Source organism: Pogoniulus pusillus, chromosome 24 (assembly GCF_015220805.1).
Source record: "Pogoniulus pusillus isolate bPogPus1 chromosome 24, bPogPus1.pri, whole genome shotgun sequence".
Lineage (NCBI taxonomy): Eukaryota > Metazoa > Chordata > Aves > Piciformes > Lybiidae > Pogoniulus > Pogoniulus pusillus.
In genome coordinates, this window is record NC_087287.1 from 2,004,715 (window position 1) to 2,024,717 (window position 20,003).

General features: G+C 46.0%; 1 protein-coding gene across 2 annotated transcripts in view; it reads left to right on the plus strand.

The window, feature by feature from the left end:
* PRMT3 (protein arginine methyltransferase 3) overlaps positions 1-20,003 on the plus strand; it is a 124,142-nt gene that overhangs the window by 52,651 nt on the left and 51,488 nt on the right. Inside the window, exons 1-5 of one of the 2 annotated variants that reach the window (XM_064163053.1) lie at positions 16,353-16,506; positions 16,621-16,741; positions 17,464-17,546; positions 17,660-17,709; positions 19,589-19,691. In XM_064163053.1, the coding sequence (XP_064019123.1) occupies positions 16,368-16,506; positions 16,621-16,741; positions 17,464-17,546; positions 17,660-17,709; positions 19,589-19,691 (496 nt within the window). In that variant the 5' untranslated portion in view covers positions 16,353-16,367. Of the gene's footprint in view, positions 1-16,352; positions 16,507-16,620; positions 16,742-17,463; positions 17,547-17,659; positions 17,710-19,588; positions 19,692-20,003 lie in introns of those variants that run through there. The other variant, XM_064163055.1, reaches the window with a different exon arrangement.

A 20,003-nucleotide genomic window follows, 5' to 3' on the forward strand; every position in this document is an offset into this window, starting at 1 on the left:
CCCAAAACTGAACGTGCTTTTGTGTTAGTGATGGAAAGTGGAGTGACATCAGTAAGATATTCACAGACCAGAATATATGATGTGAGCAGTTTGTCAGCTGATAGCCCTGATGTATGGTTGGCTAAATTGCCTTCAGTGTACTCTGTTTTTTAGCAGCAAATATCTCAGAGGTGTGAGTGCAGGATGCTAAGTCTACAGTAATTTTCATCACTTGTGTGATGCTTTGGGGGTTACCTGCCCCACATACACAATGAATTCACCCAGACTAGACTCAGGCAGCTGGAAGGTAAAGAATGAAGCTTGATATTCATAGCTTAGCACAACATCCAAGCAGGTAGTTACAATGTATTACAAATATTTACAGCTATATGCAAGTTAAAGGTAACACAGAAACACAACAGCCCTCTCAGACATCAGAGTGCCCAGGAGGGGCTCCCAACCACCCTGCCACCTTCTTTCCACCCCTCTGCCTTATCCCAGAGTCTGCCTCATGTGCAAGGTGAGCTGCAAGAATCAGCAAGGGGGGGTTAGAAGCAGGAGGATTACTTGGGTTACACAGATTCAAGCAGGACAGCAGAAGCCCAAGGAGAAAACACAGACACCAACTCTGACAGATAGGGACACTCACTGCCCTATGTCTGTTTGTGTCCTTGTTTTTATACATCTCAGCAAGCCTATGGGTGAAGCAGCCCTCACCACTGATTCCTTTTCACAGCCCAGAAGGTATTTTTTCTCATTAAAATATTCCCATTGGCCTCAAACCAGCACAGCTGGAGACAGCTTCTACAACTCTCCAGTACAAATGAAGACAGGGTTAGCAAAATACATTTCCATGTATGAGGCACCCAGGATAAGGTGAAAATACACAAGGGCATCACCCAAGAAGTACCAAAACCAAATGACCTCTTTCTCCTCCTCCAATCAGAGGGGGAAAGGAGGTATTTTGTAGTCAGTCCTAGTTTAAGACCCAGGTGAGAATTTTGCCCCAAAAGTGTCCTGTTGTGGGGTTTTGTTTTCGTTACAGTAGCAATACCTTCAATTTCTCTTCATTTAAATATTGCTTAAAATCTAAGGCACTCACTAGACTGCTGAACTGTGTTAGGACTGGGCAGAAATCCAGGGGCCCAGGTAGCCTTGTATGGGTTGAAAGCTTTGATTTCAACTTCAAAATGGCTGCATTGGAATTGTCCTCATTATAGGTGGGGAGATTGAGACAAAGGTTTGAAGGGCAGTTCTGGAAAGCCAGTCCCCCAGTGTAAATACACAAAGCTTCTTAGATTTAATGCCTGCCTGTCTATTGTTGCTCTGTTTGCTCTGACTGACCCTGACTAAATGTGTATCTTTAGAGGAATGTCCTGGAGCTGAACTTCTCTTCTGGCATTCCACTTTAAGGCATTTGAAAATTGAATATGGGTCCAAACTTTGCAAATCCAAGTCAGTGATCAGTCTTTTGAACCTGAGAATTCTGCATCAATGAGCCTCACTCACCTGCTTAGGTGGCTCTTACAGTAAGTTTTTCCTGTGCTCCTGGTCTTAAACTGGAAGCTAAGGTGGCCTGTGGACATTGCCTGGTTCAGCTTGTGCTTGGGGTAATCTGTTGCTTGTGCAATGCATTTGCAAAATGATGTACTGGATCCTGTGTAAGCTAAAAATCCACTGACTATGAGTGGAGTGGTTTAAATGGAGTATTTAGTTGTGCTTCATTTACCATTCTGTCCTCCTGCTCTGTGCTCACCTCTACTGATTGTAGCCCAGCAGAATCCTGCTGGCAGGATGGTGGTGTGCTGTTTGTAGATAGCAAAGGCAGCACTGTCTCTCTACCTTCATGCTCTATGTCTGTGCACTTGCTGTTGCAAATATTGAGAAGGTGAGGAAAGTTTACTGAGTTTGGACCTATTCCAAATCTCAGGAGCCAGAATCCCTGAATGTTCACAGAGAACAGCATAAGGAATTCTTTACAACGGGGGTGGGGAAAGGGGATAATAAACATTTTCCTTTCAATGCGTTGATTGGACAGGGTTGGGTGATAGGTTGGGCTGGATGACCTTGGAGGTCTCTTCCAACTTGGTTGATTCTATGACACAGCCTGCAAGCAGGTGGTAGAAGAAGGTCTGCTCTAGGATCTGTTGTGCTTCCAGCTTTCCCCATGTCGTGGTTCCAGCAGAGTGGTTGGAAATACAGCATATGAGAAGGGGACACCAAAAATGGCAGCGTTGCTGTTTTCTGGTGACTGCCACCAGCAGGGAGTTGTAAGTCCGCGTCCTGTGCTGCAGCTTAGTTTACAGCCGATTCACAGCTGCTCTCTTGCAACCTGGGTGTAAGCAACCTGAAAAAAATCTGCCTTCTCATTCCAGGAGATCTTCCAGCAATTAGAATTGCTTCTTGTTTCAAGGAAATGTTCTCCCTGTCTGCAACAGCTGTATAGACTGGACGTTAGGAGGAAGTTGTTGGCAGAGAGAGTGATTGGCATTGGAATGAGCTGCCCAGGGAGGTGGTGGAGGCACCGTCCCTTGAGGTCTCCAAGAAAAGCCTGGATGAGGCACTTAGTGCCATGGTCTGGTTGACTGGCTAGGGCTGGGTGCTAGGTTGGACTGGATGAGCTTGGAGGTCTCTTCCAAACTGGTTGATTCTATGATTCTATATTTGCTCTAGGTGGTAATTTTTGTGCCTACATAACAATGTTAATGCATCTGTCTGCACCTTTTGGGTTTCTTTGCAGTTCTGTGCATAAGGCAGCTCTGCACCTAGATTTTCACCTTCACCAGTGGAAGATTTCAGCACTCTTGGGATAGCTCTTTTAAAGATCAGTTGTCAAAGACAGCTTACATCCACCATCCTAGGGAAAGTGCATACTGCTACCATCTTAAGCACGTCGGAATCCGAAATTGTTTGCAGCATGTTGCTGGATGAATCCTCGGTTTCCTTGCTGTTAAGTGGGATCACCAAATCGGGGCGGGGGATGGGGGGGTGGGACACGACACACCACGCCGTGAAAAATCAGTTCACTTTGGGTTTTTGTTTACAGAGGTATTTGCAAATGCAGAAAGATGTGAGAAAATTGCATCCTAAAGTTACCTTCTGAAAATCCTGAGGTCAAACAGCCTTAATGCTACTCCTTGTGCATCTTTACAATGAGATTTCTAAGCGGATTCCTCCTGCGTGGCAGCCCACAGGGTTAAAGGTTAACAACTGGCCAATTCCTTAGACAAGGTGTTATTCACAATCAGGTACTTAAAACATTTGCTAGGGGACTTAACCATTAGAGCTGTTTGGAATCAGTGCATTTTCCAGCAGGGAAAGTATTTAGAGGGAACAAAAAGAGCGGGGAGGAGGGGAATTCCAGCAAGCCTGTCGCCATATAAACTGAAAGCCACCATTAGAAGCTGAGTTTTCTTTACAGAAATCTCACAGCATCCAAACAGGTTGTGTGGAGATGAGGGTCCCTAGAAAGAGAGGAGAGCCTTCTCTGCAAATACTTCAGCCTGGCTCTATTTAAGCTCTGCTTTCAATGTACACACAGGTTTTCTCTTCCCATGTGGCTTTCCTTTGATGCAGTTGTGCTGCTGACTTCTTGTTTTCAGAGCTTGTAAAGAAAGTGATAATTTTACAGTCAGATCTGAATCAAAGGGCAAAGCTCTCGGAGGCTTCTGATCTTGCACTGTTCTAAGCAGTATTTCATTAGGGATTGGAATTTACTTAGAATCTTGAAATTATAAAAACTCTCCAGGTTACATTGTCCTGTTTTGAAGAGAAGGCTATGATGGCTGAGGTCTGAAATCTTCCTGTTGTGTAAGCTGTGAGGACAGTTGCTGCATCTCCTTTCTGATCCCAGTTGCAGAGTTTCTTTTCTGATTTTTCCATGTGTGTGCTCCTGGATCCTCTGGCCTTTGGAGCAGGTGGATGTTCTGGACAACACAGCTATCTTCTCTCATTGGTACCAAAATGTCTATGGGTTTGAGTGGGAGTTAGAGGAGGAGAGACAGGCACTTACACAACCTTAAAGGACTAATCTGCTTCTCAGGACCAAACTTTTCCATATGCACAAAGGTGAACACATCAGATTCCAGACAGAGGTTTCTAAAAATATAAATGCTGAGTACCACATAACCCCAACCCTCACCTCATGAAGGTATCTGTTATAAAGCACAAAACTACCCTGCTCTGTCACTTCAAACCAGACCACAAACAAGAAGTCACACACCCACCCAGAGGGATGATTCGGGTACTGTTGGAGTGTGACTGTGGAGATAATGCACCCATGCCAAACCATGCAGATGGGCAGCCTTGCTCAAAATGCAGGTGCTGTTGTGACCTGCTAAATCCCCACTGCTGTTAAAAGTGCTTGGTTAGCTTGAAAAATTGAATAGGAGACCAGACCAGATCAGATCCTCGTGACCCTAATCTTACAATCACTGATACCGGTGTCAAAAGCTTGGCTGTTTGAAGAACTGGGAGACATTTGTGGAGCAAGGGCTGGATTCTGAAACAGAGACAGATAACAGGCAACCTGTGCAAGTTCTGCTCTGAAGCCTAATGGTGGCTTCCTCGACCAGTTGGGCTTCCCTCTGGCTCACCCTGAGCATATCACCAGAAAACAAAGTATTTCTGGTAATCATAGAGCCAGCCAGGTTGGAAAAGACCTCCAAGCTCATCCAGTCCAACCTAGCACCCAGCCCTATCCAATCAACCAGACCATGGCATAAGTGCCTCATCCTTTTTTTTTCTTGGTTGTGCTTATTATCGACCCTAAACTAAAATGCTTCTTTACTGCTATCCTTAGTGCCTGTGTTTTGGTATTAGAAGCAGCAAAACAAATAGATCAAAGTCAGTTTTCATCGCCTGGCTCTTGCAGATATTTGCCTGTTTTCTCTGTTGTTCTCACACCTTAGGAGAGGTACTGCATCAAGCTGGTGATTTTTCTTTTCCTCTCTCTTCCCCTTGAGCTCTCCTGCTCCCTGTCAGAGTTACTAAAATTCAGTGTTCTTTACTGCTTTCTAGGAAGATTGCTAAGCCAGCTGAACCAAACAGCAGTGGCACCAATTAGGCATCATTCAAAATTAATAAGCACTATGATGATAACAAATCAAAAGATTGAGGCTTCTGATGGGAGAATCATTTTAATTAATTTAATCCTTGTTGAAAGATCAGCTGTGCACAGTCCTGCTCACCAGTGGGGCCCATTTGTCCCTGTCTGTCCCCCGTCACCTAAAGCCAGTGAATATGATCAGTAGCCAGCACTTAGGGAACAATAAGAAACAGATTGTACTGTCAGGCTTCATTAAAGATCATCATTAGTATTCCAATTTGGAAACAGTCAATCTCTAGCCTAACCTTTTACCAATTCTTTTCAGCTGCTTTTGTGAAGTTTGGTTCAGCTGCTAAATGTAAAAACGAGGCGCAGGCTGCTTTAAACCAGCAGGCTGGCTCTGGCTGATGCCTGTCAGGCTGCAGCTTAGCACAAAGCTCGGGGGAAATAAGTGTTATGCAACCGGGCTCTAAATGATCTCATGTGCAGCTGCTTATGATCTGAGTATTTATGGGCAATGAAACTCTCTTAAACTTGAAGCCTAACAATGACGAATGGCAATGAAATTGATACGGCACTTTCTTTCATCCTGCTGTTGAGAACTTTCATTTTGCTTCTGGTCCCGAGGGGGTTTTCGGAGGGCTGGCTCGCTGGCAGGGCTCTCCTGCTCCTCTCCTGCTCGGGCTGCGGAGGGCATTTGGAGCCCGTTGATGAGGGAGATGGAATTTGAGATTTGTTTGCAGATCACTTTATCTTTTCTGCCGAGGTCAGATTGCTTTGTTTGTTTGTTCTCGATTCTGGTGGCTGGAAATAGTTATGGAGAAATGGATTATAGGATTTGGGGCTGTGTTTCTGTACACTCCTCTCTTTATCTCAGTTATATCCTCTGGCTGCACAGGAGATATATCTTGGATCTTAGTCTTCAAAACAGTTTGTCTGCCAGGCAGTGATCTAATTATTTTAACATTCTGCACATCCATTATTTGCTAACCTTCCCAGTTGTTCAAGCAGCTTCCTGAAGATGGTGGGAGGACAGGGATGTCTCAGGAATGCTCTGCCTGAAATAGCAAGAGAAAAACAGAAGCCTTTCATTTTGAGCAATTGCTTAGAAAAGGGTTTCTTAAAAAGGCTTTGTGAGTTTGTTTTTTTTCCTGACGTGCTTCTCTTTATCAGGAAGGTCTTCACAAAGTTTGCACATGAAAGCAGAATTAGACCAGTGAAATAAGGAAGGAGGGAAAGCTTCATTTTGTCTTTTAAAGTACAATTCTCTTTCCTAATTTGATTAACAACTGAAAATGTTGTGATTACTGTAACAGAATGACAGAAAAACCCAACCAAAACCCCAAACAAGCCCCACGACACAAAGTGTGAGTTAATGTAGTGTAAAAGCTCCAATAGCTTCTTTAGTTCAGTATTCCATTTTCTGAACTTTTTATACAGCTTGGGGACAATTATTTGCAATAATTCATTGCTAATTGCATCCTTATGAAGATTTCTGCTATTTAATTCCACTAATAAGTGGATTTTTCTATAAAGGAAAACTGTCATGGTAGGAGATGCTTCATAAAGATGATCTAGCCCAAAATCCAGCCCTGCCACCTCTGGAGTTTTCCAAAACTAACAATCATTTTTTATTTCCTTTTGATTTTTTTTGTTGGTTCATTGTTTTGGGGGCTTTGTGTTGGGTTTTGTTTGTTTGTTTGCCTTTTTTTTTGCTCATTTATCCCCAGGCAGAGTTATTAACATGCAGAAGAAAAGTTTTTAGATACTTGTAGCTGAAAACAATGAAGAGTCTGTGTGACCTTGTTGAAATTTCCTTCTCTTTATTCTTGATATCTTGGAGCAGGGGCGGGGGGGAAAGAAATGCTCAGAGGCATCATTATCTTTTCTCTCTGGGAAAATGGTAACACTTACTCTGCTGAGAAAATACCAATCTGCAGTCACGACATTTCAGCTGCTTTGCTGTATGTTGTTTTTCTTTTGCTGTAGGTGTAAGTTGTATTGTTTTGCTCTCTGGCAGAGTGGTGTCAGTCAAAACTCAAAAGGAATTGTGGATTTTTACAGATTAGTGCTTGTTAATTGCAGTTTTATTGGCTGCTTGAGTGGAGTTCATGAGCAGCATATCTTGCAGTGGTGAGTAACACGCATGGATAGGGATGCAGAGAAAGAAGTGCCAGCATCCCACCAACAGTCTTTCAAATACTAACATGCTATGGGCCCTTCCTTCTTAAATTTGATTTAGACTTTCCCAGTGACTTCTCTAATTATTTCCCCAAGATTTTAGGTTGACTTGGATGTGATTAATTTATTGATTGATTTATTTTGGTACTACCTGGCTTTGAATCATTTCTTCCCTTTTCTATGTGCCATGCACCTGCACTGGAGGAGCATGCCTTTGGAAGAAGGGGCATACAGCTCTCTTATTACCTTGATGTGCTCCTTCTGGAAGCTACACTCAGCATGTTTGTTACACCTTCATACCTACTGCAGTCCAGGAGATGTTTGAGGAGCTTTAGCTCGCTGAACCCTTGCTTGGTGCCTTTGCTAAGATCCATTTCTGCCACGCTTGGTCTGCTCATGAGTTCAGCCCAGGGAGGCGTGAGCACTTACAAATGGCACAGGACTCCAGAGTGACTGCACATGATTAAAACCTTCAAAGATGTGGACCCCAGCAGCACTGATAAATGCAATCCTTGCAGTAGGGAATTTTTCTTGCCTCTTTTCTTTGTGGGTTTTTTTTTCTTCCCCCTCCTTTCCCCTTCCCTCTCTGCCCTCTCTTCTTGTCCAGAGGAGGGCAATGAAGCTGGTGAAGGGCCTAGAGAATAAATCTTAGGAGGAGTGACCGAGAGAGCTGGAGATGGTTAGTTTGAAAAAAAGAGGAGGCTGAGGACAGACCTCGTTGCTGTCCACAACTACCTGAAGGGACATTGTGGTGGGGCTGCTGCTGGGCTCTTCTCACAGGTACTTGCAGAAAGAAGAAAGGGGAATGGCCTCAAGCTGAGGCTGGGGAGGTTTAGATTCGACATGAGGAAAAAGTTTTTCATGGAGAAAGTGGTCAGGGACTGGAATGTGCTGCCCAGGGAGGCGGTGGAGTCACCCAGCCTGCATGTGTTTAAAGGTCGTTTGGATGTGGCGCTTGGAGATGTGGTTTAAGGTGAATCTTGTAGAGTAGGCTTATAGGTTGGACTTGGTGATCCTGAGGGGCTTTGCCAACCTGCATGGCTCTGTGATTCTCTGTCCTTTCTTACCCTTCCCTTTTCCCTTTGGCAGTACAGATATTTGCTGCACATGCAGAAGAAGTCTAACTGCTTGGCTAGGACTGGGTCCGAGCTTGCTTCATGGCAAGCACCGTCTGCTTCCGAGCCGCTTGCATCCAAACCAGGTCTGCACTGCCCTCTTGCGGCCGCGCCGGGAAAACCCCGCGGAGAGGGCAAGCTTCGGGACGCGCATCCCCTGCAGGGAGGAAAGCGCTCGGGTCTGGACCGTCCATGCTAGCCAAAAAGAACAAAACGATTCCTGTGCCCGCCTACTCAGAGCAGCACATAACCAAATCGATTTTGCCTGCTAGGATCACCCGAATCACACAGGAAAAAGTGAGTAGTCCAAACGGTTTGTTTTTTTCCCAGCTATGCATTCACTGCCTAAACGTGTTGCAATTTTTGTGAGGAGGCTCTGCTCTTGCAGGCAGCCAGCTCAGGGTGCAGGGAGACTTCTGCATAAAGATTTTAGGGCTCCTGACCATTTTGTAGCAGTTTTGGTTCCAAAGCCATCACTGACAACACATCCCCGTGGTAGAAAGCTGCTAATGCAGATGTGAGGTTGCCCAGTTAGTTGTTCTTACCACCACAAATGCTGGGCTCAGCAAATCCTGGCAAGCAGAAAGGAGGGGCTCAGGCTGAAGTGTCTGAAAAGCAGGACGTTCAGCACAGAGGTGCTCATGCAGCCTCCATATGGCCTCTGCCAGAGCTGACAACGATAGCCCACCGGGTTCAGCTGATGCGCTCCAGTGGCATTGGCTGTGCCAGGTACAGCTACATGAAAGCTCATCAGTGTTTACAAATGCGTGCAGGGTGAGTGCCAGGAGGCTGGAGCCAGGCCTGCTGGGTGATGCCTGATGATAGCACAAGGAGCAATGTATGGAAGCTAAGGCAAAGGAAGTAACCATGAGGAGGACTTTTTTCCCTGTGAGGGTGATAGAGCACTGGAACAGGCTGCCCAGAGGAGTTGTGCAGTCTCCCTCTGTGGAGATATGCAAAGCCTGCCTGGATGTGTTCCTCTGTGACCTGCTCTAGGTGACCCTGCTCTGGCAGGGGGGTTGGACTAGATGAGCTTTCAAGGTCACTTCTAGCCCCTGACATTCTGTGATTCCAGCCCAGAGGTTAATTCAAAGGGCTTGGGCAGTGCTGCCCTGCGAGGGACATGAGATGATGGGCAGCAGAGTGTGTCCCTGGGCTGTAGCTGGGTGTGCCAGCAGCCCTTTCCTCTTGTCCAGCTTGCAGCAGAGCAAAGGCACAGGCTCCTGTAGCAGTGAGAGCTGTGAACTGTCCTGTCCTGCCTCTGTACCTTCAGGGCTACCAAGCAGAGACTTCCACTAAACAACGTACAGTTCAGTTTGCAGAAGCAGGTGACCCCTAGCACCAGGTGAAACATTAGTGGAATAACTCTAGATTGACAATCTGTGATGATCCACAGGCATTATTCCTCTGGGGAAGAACTCTGGAAGAACAGCACACTCAGCCTGACAGAAAAAATGCCTTGTTTGCATCAGTCAGTGATTTCTTAGCAGCAGATCAGTACCCAGAAGCTCTTCTATCTCCACCACGTTAAGTCTGGCTAAAATTACAGTCTGTTTCAGAACAAGTGCTCTGTTGCCAAGGGCTGAGTTACAGAATGGCTGAGGTTAGAAGGGACCTCAGAGAGAATCTTATCCCTGGGCATGGATGTCTCTCAACTAGACAAAGTTGCTCAAAGCCTCATTCAATCTGGCCTTAACTCCAGGAACCACCCTCAATTACTCTGGGCAACCTGTTCCAGAGTCTCACCACCCTCCTACTGAGGAACTTCTTCCTGAGATCCAGTCTAAACCTACTCTTGCTCAGCTTCAAACCATTCCCCTTGTCCTATTGCTAGACACCCTTACGAATAGCACCTCTCCAGCTTTCCTGTAGGATCTCTTCAGGTACTACAAGGCAGTTCTGAGGTTCCCCTGGAATCTTCTTTCTAGGCTGAGCAAGCTCAGCTCCCTCAGCCTGTCCTCACAGCAGAGCTGCTGCAGCCCTTGGATCATCTTTGTGGCCCTCCTCTGGACTGGCTCCAACAGTTCCATGTCCTTCTTGTGTTGGGGGCTCCAGAACTGCACACAGGACTGCAGGTGGGGTGTGAGGAGAGCAGAGCCAAGGGGCAGAATCCCCTCCCTTGCCCTGTGCCCACACTGCTCTTGCTGCAGTCCAGCACAGGGTTGTGTCTGGGCTGCACTCGCACTGCAGGCTCCTGTTGAGCTTTTCATCAGCCCAGACCCCCAGGTTCTTTTCCTCAGGGCTGCTCTCAGCCATTCCCCACCCAATTAATTGTGTTAGCATCATGAGCAACGTCTCCAGGGTGAGATCAGGCATGAATGAGGACAGGTAAATCCAAGAGGAAGTATGTTTGTAACGTTTGTGCTCCACAGAAGGTACTTCCATCACCCAATGTGCAAACAAAGGGGATCATTAAGGGCGTACGAGGAGTGCCCAAGCCTGTATCTGTGAGCTGGACATGAATGGCACGTAGTTCAAAAGTACAATGGCTAGCTCTCTTAGGACCTTATATATTGTAAATCAAAGTAGCTTACTGCTCTCTCTCCCTCCTTAGCTCTCCAGCCCACAGACTAAGCCAGAGTTTACCATATTGCAGTTAAAACAGAAAGGAAGGCTCAAAAGCTCTCTTATTCTGCAGTTTCAACCCGAAGGATTGAAAGTGAAGAAGTAAATCTTCTGAGGGCTTGGTGACCTGAGTTTGAGCACGTTTAAACTGCAGAACTTTGACATTTGTAAACGTCCTCTTAAAGACAACAGAGCCCTTTTGCCTTTGCAGCTTTGCTCACCAGCTACAATGTCCCATAACGGAGCAGGAGGGTTGGGAGGAGAGGGGAAAATCCATCTGAAATTTAGCAGCTTAAAAAAAAAAACACACCAAACGTTTATAATCAGCTTGAGAGCTCAGTGGATTTGTGAAATCGTTTGGGATTAACAGGCTATTGATTGCTAATAAAACAATATTTAGCTTTGTCTGATGAACAGCAATGGAAAAAGGTGTGGGCACCTTGTCAAACAAGGCCCATTGAGGGTGGATGATGGGTTAAGTGTGGGGGTCTGAGTGGCAGCGTGGGTGCCCAGGCTTCAAGGAGAACTTGTCAGTTGTTAGTAAGGCTGGTGAAAGGAAGGACGCCAGCGCCTGATGGCTGGGGTAGTATTGATGCAAGTTAGCTGACTAATCAGATTGAAAAAGTCCCATGGTATTTATGTCACTTTAATTTTCATCAAACAATTGGAGACGACAGCACTCTATTAAGAAGAGGTTGATCCAGAACTAAAGCTAAATAAATTAGGGTCTCAGTTTAATCAAATTATCCCTCTACTGGCCTTGGATTAAGTGAGGGAGACAGCGTCGGTCCTGGCACTTCTCATTGGCTGAGGTAGGTAGTTCTTTTTTTTTGAAGAAGCTGGTACAAAGAATGGGAGATTTAACACACATAGCTACTACTCAAAATACCTCAAACCAGCGGCAGCACCTCTTCAACAAGCGGCAATTAATATTTATCAGGGGAATTTGAAGTTTTACTGAAGGTAATTTCCATTTTAATTTTTTTTTTAACCCTTAGTTTTGTTCAGTGAAATGAACTGAAAATGAGGCCAAAGTCTCTCAACAAAACAGCTAAGCCCAGAGAACTTCGAGCAAGCTGGCACAAACAGTGAAACGCTTCATGATTTCTTGTGTGATTCACAATGGGTAGCTGCTTTGGAAGGCATTTGGTTTGCTTCTGCGTTTTGCAGTTGTACATTTACGTTTTGCTATTGTTTGTGCAGGTTAAGCCTTTCTTTTTCCTCCTTCCCAAACTGTCCAGACCTCAGAGAGAAGCATTTTTGGGTAGCTAGATCACCTCTGAGATAATTTTCCTAAGCTGTCTATCTTCTCCTGCAAAGTGATTTCATTCGAACCTTGCAGCAAGAGATAGCAGCTAGCTTTTTAATACTAACAAACACAGACTTCCTGGGTTTGTAGAGCCTCCACAAAAACTCAGCTGGTGCAATCAATCTTTTGACATCTCCAGCTCTTGACATACACCCAGATTTGTGTTGCCAAAGTCGTTGCATAAGGCTCTCCAGGTTTCTAATTAGAGAAGCAGAAGCAAACGGTGCACTCTTTGCTGCAGGGAGCTCACTGAACCCATCCCACTTGGCTCCGACGCTGATTTTTGAGAGATGCAGTGTGGTGGACACTTCCTTCTGTCTTTGTTGGAATGGTAAAAATGATTTTGCAAGAAAAGCAGCCTCAGTGGGTGTGGTCCTATGTCTGGTTCTACTTTCCTGTTTTATCTCCTTTTCTGACTTGGTTTTGTCTGCTCATGATCATCAGTGTTGGTCTCCATTCCGCTGGGGCAGTCACAGCTCAGGGAAAGTGAAGCTGACCCAAAAAGTTCTAGTGTTTTTTTTTGTCACATCCATCAAAGTACAGAGACTAGTCCAGGCTGTGACCTAGTGCACACTAAGGGAAATCATTGACACTGCACTTGTAGCAGAGACGAGAAGTGTGACTGCCTTCTGCTGGTCCCTATTACCCTGTTGTCTACAAAGTTTCACACCCTTCCTCTACCTGCACTTCAGTTCTGCTCCTCAGAGTATTCTTATCAGGCCCTTGGAAATCTGGGCAGTAAGCACTCGATTCCTTGAACAGCTACGAAAATGTGTAATGCTCTTTTTGTTTAGGTTTCTAACTTCTTCAGCTGATGCTGCCATTTCCATCTCAGGTTTCTTCACTGCAACACTCTGAGCTTCCAGCGCCTTTGTTTTGTTGCTTCTTATGAACAGAGAGCAGAGCAGCTTCAGGTGGAGTTACCATCCTCAGATGCTCCCTCAGAAGGGCTTTTATTTCAAAGTAACTCATCTGGCTATTTACACCCAGAGTTTGCTGAGTGTTCCACATTCAGTGTTGTGACACTAAATATCTTGTCAGCATTTAGAAAACATTCTGGGCCAAACCATTGCTTCTGAGGGTTTGTTTTTTATTCACAGGCCTCAGAGTTCCACTGGTCTGGGTGCCACCTGTCCTCGCTTGTTTTCTTGCTGGGAACATACAGAGATCATGGTAAGATGTGGCCTAAAGCAAACACTTTCTTCTACTTCAGATGGGGATAGGACTTCTTTTGCAGTTTACAGAGATTTCCACCCCCTCTGTAGCAATGCAGATAGTAACAGATTGAAACATCTGAATTACTTCAGGATGGCTTCTTCGTGATTGCTCTTTTGTCCTAAAGATGCCCACAAGTACTGCTCTAAACATTTACCTGCTGGATGCCAGCGGTGGAAGCAACTCTGCAGATCAGAGAAACGTGAGGCTTCTGTATTTCTGCCTGTTGCACCTAGAGCTGCTGCAGCTGTGCTTTTCCATTGCTTTGTGAGAACCTCATGGCTACACATCTGAAAGACTCCCCCAAACAGCCAGCTTTTAGACTGCTTTCTACAAAGAGTTTGCACCATTAATTTGATCAAAGGTGTAACAAAATGGTGTGGGTGGACTGAGCTCTGTGCTTTCAGAAGTGCCATTCTCGGTCAGGGCTGGGTTTAGCACCCAAGGAGTGCAGTGTAATGCTTCAGACACTGTGCTGGTTTGAGGCTAATTGGAACATTTTAGCGAGAGAAATTAGGTGATAGGCTGTGAAAAGGAAACAGTGGTGATGTCTGCTGCACTCGTAGGTTTGCTGAGACACACAGGCAAGGACATAAGCATAGATAAGACAGGTTCTATTTGTTGGAGTTGGTGTCTGTTTTCTCCCTGGGCTTCTGCTGTTCTGCTGTGTAACCCAACTAACCATTCTGCTTCTAACGCCCCTTGCTGATCCTCACAACTCACCTGTGCATAAGGCAGGCTCTGGGATAAGGTAGAGGAGTGGAAAAAAGGTGGAAGTGTTGTTGGAGGCCCTCCTAGGGACTGTGGACTCTGGGGGGGCTGTTGTGTTTCTGTACTACCTTTGACTTGTATATTTCTGTCTATAGCTGTAAACATTTGTACTATATTGTAACTCTCTGCTTGTATGTTGCACTAAGCTGGGAATATTAAGCTTTGTTCCTTAACTTCCAGCTGGCTGAGTCTAGTCTGGGTGAATTAATTTGTGTGTGAGGGCAGTTAACTCCCAAACCATCACAGACACTTTGGTCGTTTTAGACAGGGCTTTAGAAAAATTGCCTTCAGCCTTGAGTGTCCATCACTGTGTGCATTTTGTCTCCTCTGTTTGCAACTTCCTGTGGTTTAAGCTGGAAAAAACATTATAACTCTGACTACAAGACTAAGAAGTGATTTGGTTTCTCAGCTTCAATTTTTAAACATTTTCTCTCTCTCTGATTGTTTTTCCCTAACATATTTCACACAGGGCAAAGTCACAGCCACTTAATAAAGTGTTTCATTTGTTTGCTATACAGTTTCTATTACCACACTTTCTTTGCTTTGGAATAAGGGCAAGCACAGTGAGCACAAAAGAGTGGCGCAGGTAGAGGGTGAAGTTACACACGCTTAGAAATCAGGATGAAGCTAAGCCCACAAGACATATCTTGATGGCACATTTTGGGTACAAACACCCTCTAGCAGCTTCCCCAGTGGTGTGGTTTTGAGAGCTGGAAAAGAATCTTGAAGTGCAGTAAAAAAAAAAAAAAAGGTGTATATTTGAAGTTTCTTCCCCTTGGCCCGGATTATGAAATAGTCATCCATTACATTGTAAATCTTCCTGTACCATGCAAATCCCTTTACAAGCATTAGGGGACTGTAACAAAGACAATCATATTTCAGAAGATACCAGTGTAAATTATGCCTATCTACTGCAAGGATTCCACACAGTCTTCACCCCACACGTTACACACACTGACCCAAATGAACAGGTGCTTTGCATCTATCAAGAATCTTAATTCAAGCAATAATAAAAAAGAAGATTTGGTTACAAGGCACATTTGGTCTGTTGCTCTCCAAGTAGACTCAACAATAGCTGAGGGTGTGCAATAGAGCAAGGACTATGCAATCAGTGACCCCTTGCCCCTTTGCAGGGGGAGAATTTCAGTAAAGCACAAAGAAGTTGCTGTTTCTGCTTTTGCTGCTATCAGCCCAGGCATCACTGACAGAGCAGTGGCTGTTAAGCTTACTCTCTGATTAGCTGCTGGAGCAGGCATAGAGGAAAAGTGTATCTTGGCATTCTGCATTTTCTCTTTATTTCACTGCATCAGACCCCGCTGTGAGAAAATGTGGGAGCATCTGACTTGCTTAGAGTTCTTCTGTAGTCTAAGAGTATGCAGCACTTGGCACTAATTCTAATTCAGCAAGCAGTACTGAGACCCTGGGTAGGAAACAGTTCCATGAGAAGCATTGGGTTACACAACTAAACAGTGCTTACAGAACCAGTATTGCTTTGTCATACCTATAGAAACGATTCTGAATGGATAAGCAATGCAAAACCAGAACAGAATTTGTGGAGGAGCCTGAGTTAGGAGCTCTTAGGTCCTTTTCCAGACCTGTCATTCTGATCTTGTCTAAACCCAGTTTCCATATTTAGATTTTTCATATCCTGCTGGGTTTGCCTATAATCCCGCTGGATTAGGCAAAATGAGTCTGTTTAATTAGTGCCATGCTTGAAAGCTTTCTTTGTTAGCTTTGGGAGATAGGAGGGCAAGGGAGAAGGAAAATTAAAGTGCATGGGACTGCTTTACTAGTGCAAGGCTGGATCGTTTAATTTATTGACATATGTAATTCCATGTAGGATGCCTCAGGAGGTGTTTTGGCTCTCTATGTGTTGTTATTTTTAATCCACTTTCTAACTTCTGCATTTCAGCGAGATACTCGGTTGCAGAAGTCTGTTGCTAACCTTCGTTCAAAAGCCGGCAGGCAGGTGTTGCTTCCTTTAGCTCTCGCACCGCAGCCAGGCTATTTGGAAGAATCGGGAACCCGGCAACAGCGCCAGACGCTTACATTTTAGGCTGGCCGAGGCTGCGACCCCTGCCCGGCAGCAGCAGCCGAAGCTGCCGCCGTGAGCGCCCTGCAGGCGGCAGCGGGACCCCCACGAGGTGGCGCCACGCAGCCGCCGCCCCTCCGGCGCCGCTCAGCCATGCTGGAGGAGCTCCGCCAGGGGGCGTGCGAGCGCCCTTGGGCCCTCCCTCCGCGCGGCCTGCGGCCGGGGCCGGCGCCCGGAAGCGGCGCACGTGTGGCTGTGGCCGCCGCCATGGCGTCCCGGGCGCCTTCCGCAGGTACCCGGCTGCGGCCGGCGCCGGCTTCCTTCCCCCTTTGCCGCCTTCTTTCTCTTCCCCGCTTTTTTCCTTCATCCCGGTGTCACTAACGGCCCCTTGCTGTGCGTTCCGCAGGGTCCAGCGGGCTGCCGGCGGAGGAGGAGATGCCCGAGCTGTCCGACGAGGAGGGCGCCTGGGAGGAGGAAGAGGAAGGTGCCGCCGAGGAGCCGCGGGCCAGCTGCCTCTTCTGTGACAGGTGGGGCCGCGGCGCTCCCGCTGGCCCTGGCCTCCCTCCCCCGGCGGAGGAGCTTCCTGAGGCGGGGAGGTGCGGGAGCCGCACGGTGCCCGCGGGAGCCAGCCGCGGCGGGGAGGTGAATAAGTAGCTTGTAACGCCGCTTTGTGGCTTTGCAGCTTGTGCGCGGCGTCTTGAGAGCTGGAGCTCTGTTAAGTCTGGTCTAAAGGAGGGAGCAGTAATTGTTTTCTTTTGGCGCTGAAGCAACGTGAAGCTGCTTGCGTCGTTTCTGTTATCTTCTTCCGTTGTCAGTGAATAGACCCAAAATTGCCCTTGGGTGCCGCCGACCTGGCCGGGCAGCTTGCCTCGGAGATGTATGTGTGCCGCTTAGATCTTGGCTGCAACTCAAGGAGTTTGTGGAAGTTGCTAACAGGCTGTGTGGTTTGGCAGACACAGGTTTCGTATTGGCTGTCTGCTGTTGTAAAACGTTTAGCAAACAAGGGGAGCGCTTCTTTGGGAGTGAGCAGATGCCTGCTCTCCTTAAAGGCAAAAATCTGTTCTTTGCCTTGCAGGTCCTAAAACTAACCCTCCTAAAACAGTGTTACCTGAACGTGTTAGTCATAGAAATCAGCCAGGTTGGAAGGACCTCTAAGATCATCCAGTCCAGCCTAGCACCCAGCCCTATCCAGTCAACTAGACCGTGGCACTAAGTGCCTCATCCATATTCACTAAGTTGTTACTTACAGGTTCTTCAGTTCTGCTGAGGATGTGTTCTCCCACTGCAAAGCAGAGCATCGTTTTAATGTGTGTGAAGTGGTCAAGAAACACGGTAAGATTTTGTCTGTGACTTGTTGTAAATGATTAGTTGCACAACCTGGGTGATTTTCCAGAATGCAAGCTCTACATTTAAATGTTTTCCCCCTCCCCTTTCTTTCTTTTCAGGACTCGATTTTTATGGATATGTTAAGCTAATAAACTTTGCTAGGTTAAAGGTAAGTGCACCACATAACATCTTCTGGAAGCTGTCTGGGGAAGAGGAAATCAAAACACTCTGCCGGCAGTTTTCCTCTTGTGATAACCACGAGATTTAGTATTCTGTATCTGCAAATAAGAATTTGTAGGAATTAAAGTGATTACTGATGGGTTTATGTAGCTGTGAAATAGTTTGCATTTTGTGTTTTATTGTTTCCAGAAGAGAATGTTCAGACTTGCAGAAACTCCACACAATGGCCTGTTATGTTGTTTAGTTGATCTTGGCCTCTCACTCTGCTGTCTTACTCCAGCAGTGGGTTTACTCCTTGATAACTGAAGTTTCTCAGCCTTCACATGTATGTTAAAGGGTCTTTGCTGAGGTCATGAGCTGCGCTGTTAGTAAGGACAGCACAGGATCTCTTAGGTCACAGAGTTTGAAGTTAACCTCTTACCCTTTTCTTTTTCATTTGTTTTTAAACTAAATCAATGCTAAAATGTAAACTATGCACAAAGGTCTGACAAGCTGAGGGGCCTGGAGCACAGCTCTATGGAGAGTGGCTGAGGGACCTGGGGTGGTGTAGCCTGGAAAAGAGGAGGCTCAGGGCAGACCTCATTGCTCTCTACAACTACCTGAAGGGAGGTTGTAGCCAGGTGGGATTGGTCTCTTCTCCCAGTCACCCAGCAACAGTCTCAGGTTGTGCCAGGGGAGGTCTGGGATGGATGTTAGGAGGAAGTTGTTAGCAGAGAGAGTGATTGGCATTGGAATGGGCTGCCCAGGGAGGTGGTGGAGTTGCTGTCCCTGGAAGTGCTGAGCAAAAGCCTGGTTGGGGCACTTAGTGCCATGGTCTGGTTGACTGGACAGGGCTGGGTGCTAGGCTGGACTGGATGAGCTTGGAAGTCTCTTCCAACCTGGTCGATTCTGTGAAAAGTACCTGGAAGTCTTAATAATTTGGTTGGCCTCACTGCTGTGGAAGGTGAAGAAAGGATCTGGTGGTCACAGAGGTGTTGGGTAGAAGGTTGGACTTGATGATCTTGGAGGTCATTGCCAAACTGAATGATTCTGTAAAAATGATAGCAGAATTGAGGAAAGCTGAGGGAAGTTTACAGTTTTCAGTTAGACCCAGTCATATTCTGTGTGTTCTCTGACTTTGAAGTGTCTTCTTTGGTTGTCCCCTAAAGGTTTATGTTCAGCCTTAATACCTCCTTATATAATTGTTTTTTACTTGACTCCTTAAGTCTTAGATACTCAAACAGTTACTCAAAGTGTAGCTAGCTGTACAGGATAAGCACAGAAAGGGAAAGAATGAATTCCAGAATCTGACCTCTTCTTTCCTGGAGAAGTATTGGCTGTCAGGATGCAAACAGGACAGACTGTGGCATTTTTTACTTAGAGCACTGTTTGTGTAAACACACTTTACTCTGTTAGGCTCTTGGACTTAGTGATTTGTCCTGTTGTTATGGGTCTGACACGGCCAAACACCTGAGTAAACCTGAGTCCTGACAGCAGTGTAATCCTACAAGCATCCTTCAGTGTCTGTCAATCTCTTGTGCTGTACTCTTTGTATTCAGTTTCTGCATCCTGTAGCTTCCTGGCTTTGGGTCTGAGTAGCTCGTAGGTGTAGTTTCATTCTGTTCTCTGGTCACCATGGGTGTGCTGTCAGTATGCTAAGGTAAGGACCTGTCAGAGCTGGGATAGAGGCCAGCAGTTCATTTCTTCACTGTTACCACTACTCCTGATTTAAAATGATATCTTTCTCAGCCTTTGCTGCAAAACACAGAGGATATTATTGAAGTGGCTTTAATGGGTGGCAGAGCAGATCTTTGTCTGATTGTATTGAGTGTGTTAGGTTGGTGTTTGTATGGATTTTTTCTCTCATATACTTGCTGCCTTCTGCCTAGAAACCAACAGGAGAGTATTTGAGTTCTCTCAGCAGCCCACTGCCTTGGGAAGGAGAGGAATATTTGAAACCAGAGCTAGAGGATGATCTCCTACTTCAGTTTGGTGAGTAAATTATTTCAGTATGACTGTACTGTGTGGGGGGATAGATGTGGTGTTGGCAGAGTTGGTGTCCTCATCGCTATTGTTCAGTTGTCTTATGTGCATGAGGACCTGCACGTAGGAACTGAAGTCATGACATAAAGTCGTGCTCTGAAATTCTTACCATGTGTTACAAGTTGAGTTTTTTTAATGACTGAGTTTTCCTTAGCCCTGTTCTGTTATCTCTGTTCTCTTGCTGTGGAGAGATCTTACGCTTCTAGACAAATTCCGTGTTGGACTAACCCAGTGCAAGATACTACAGCTGGAAAGATGATT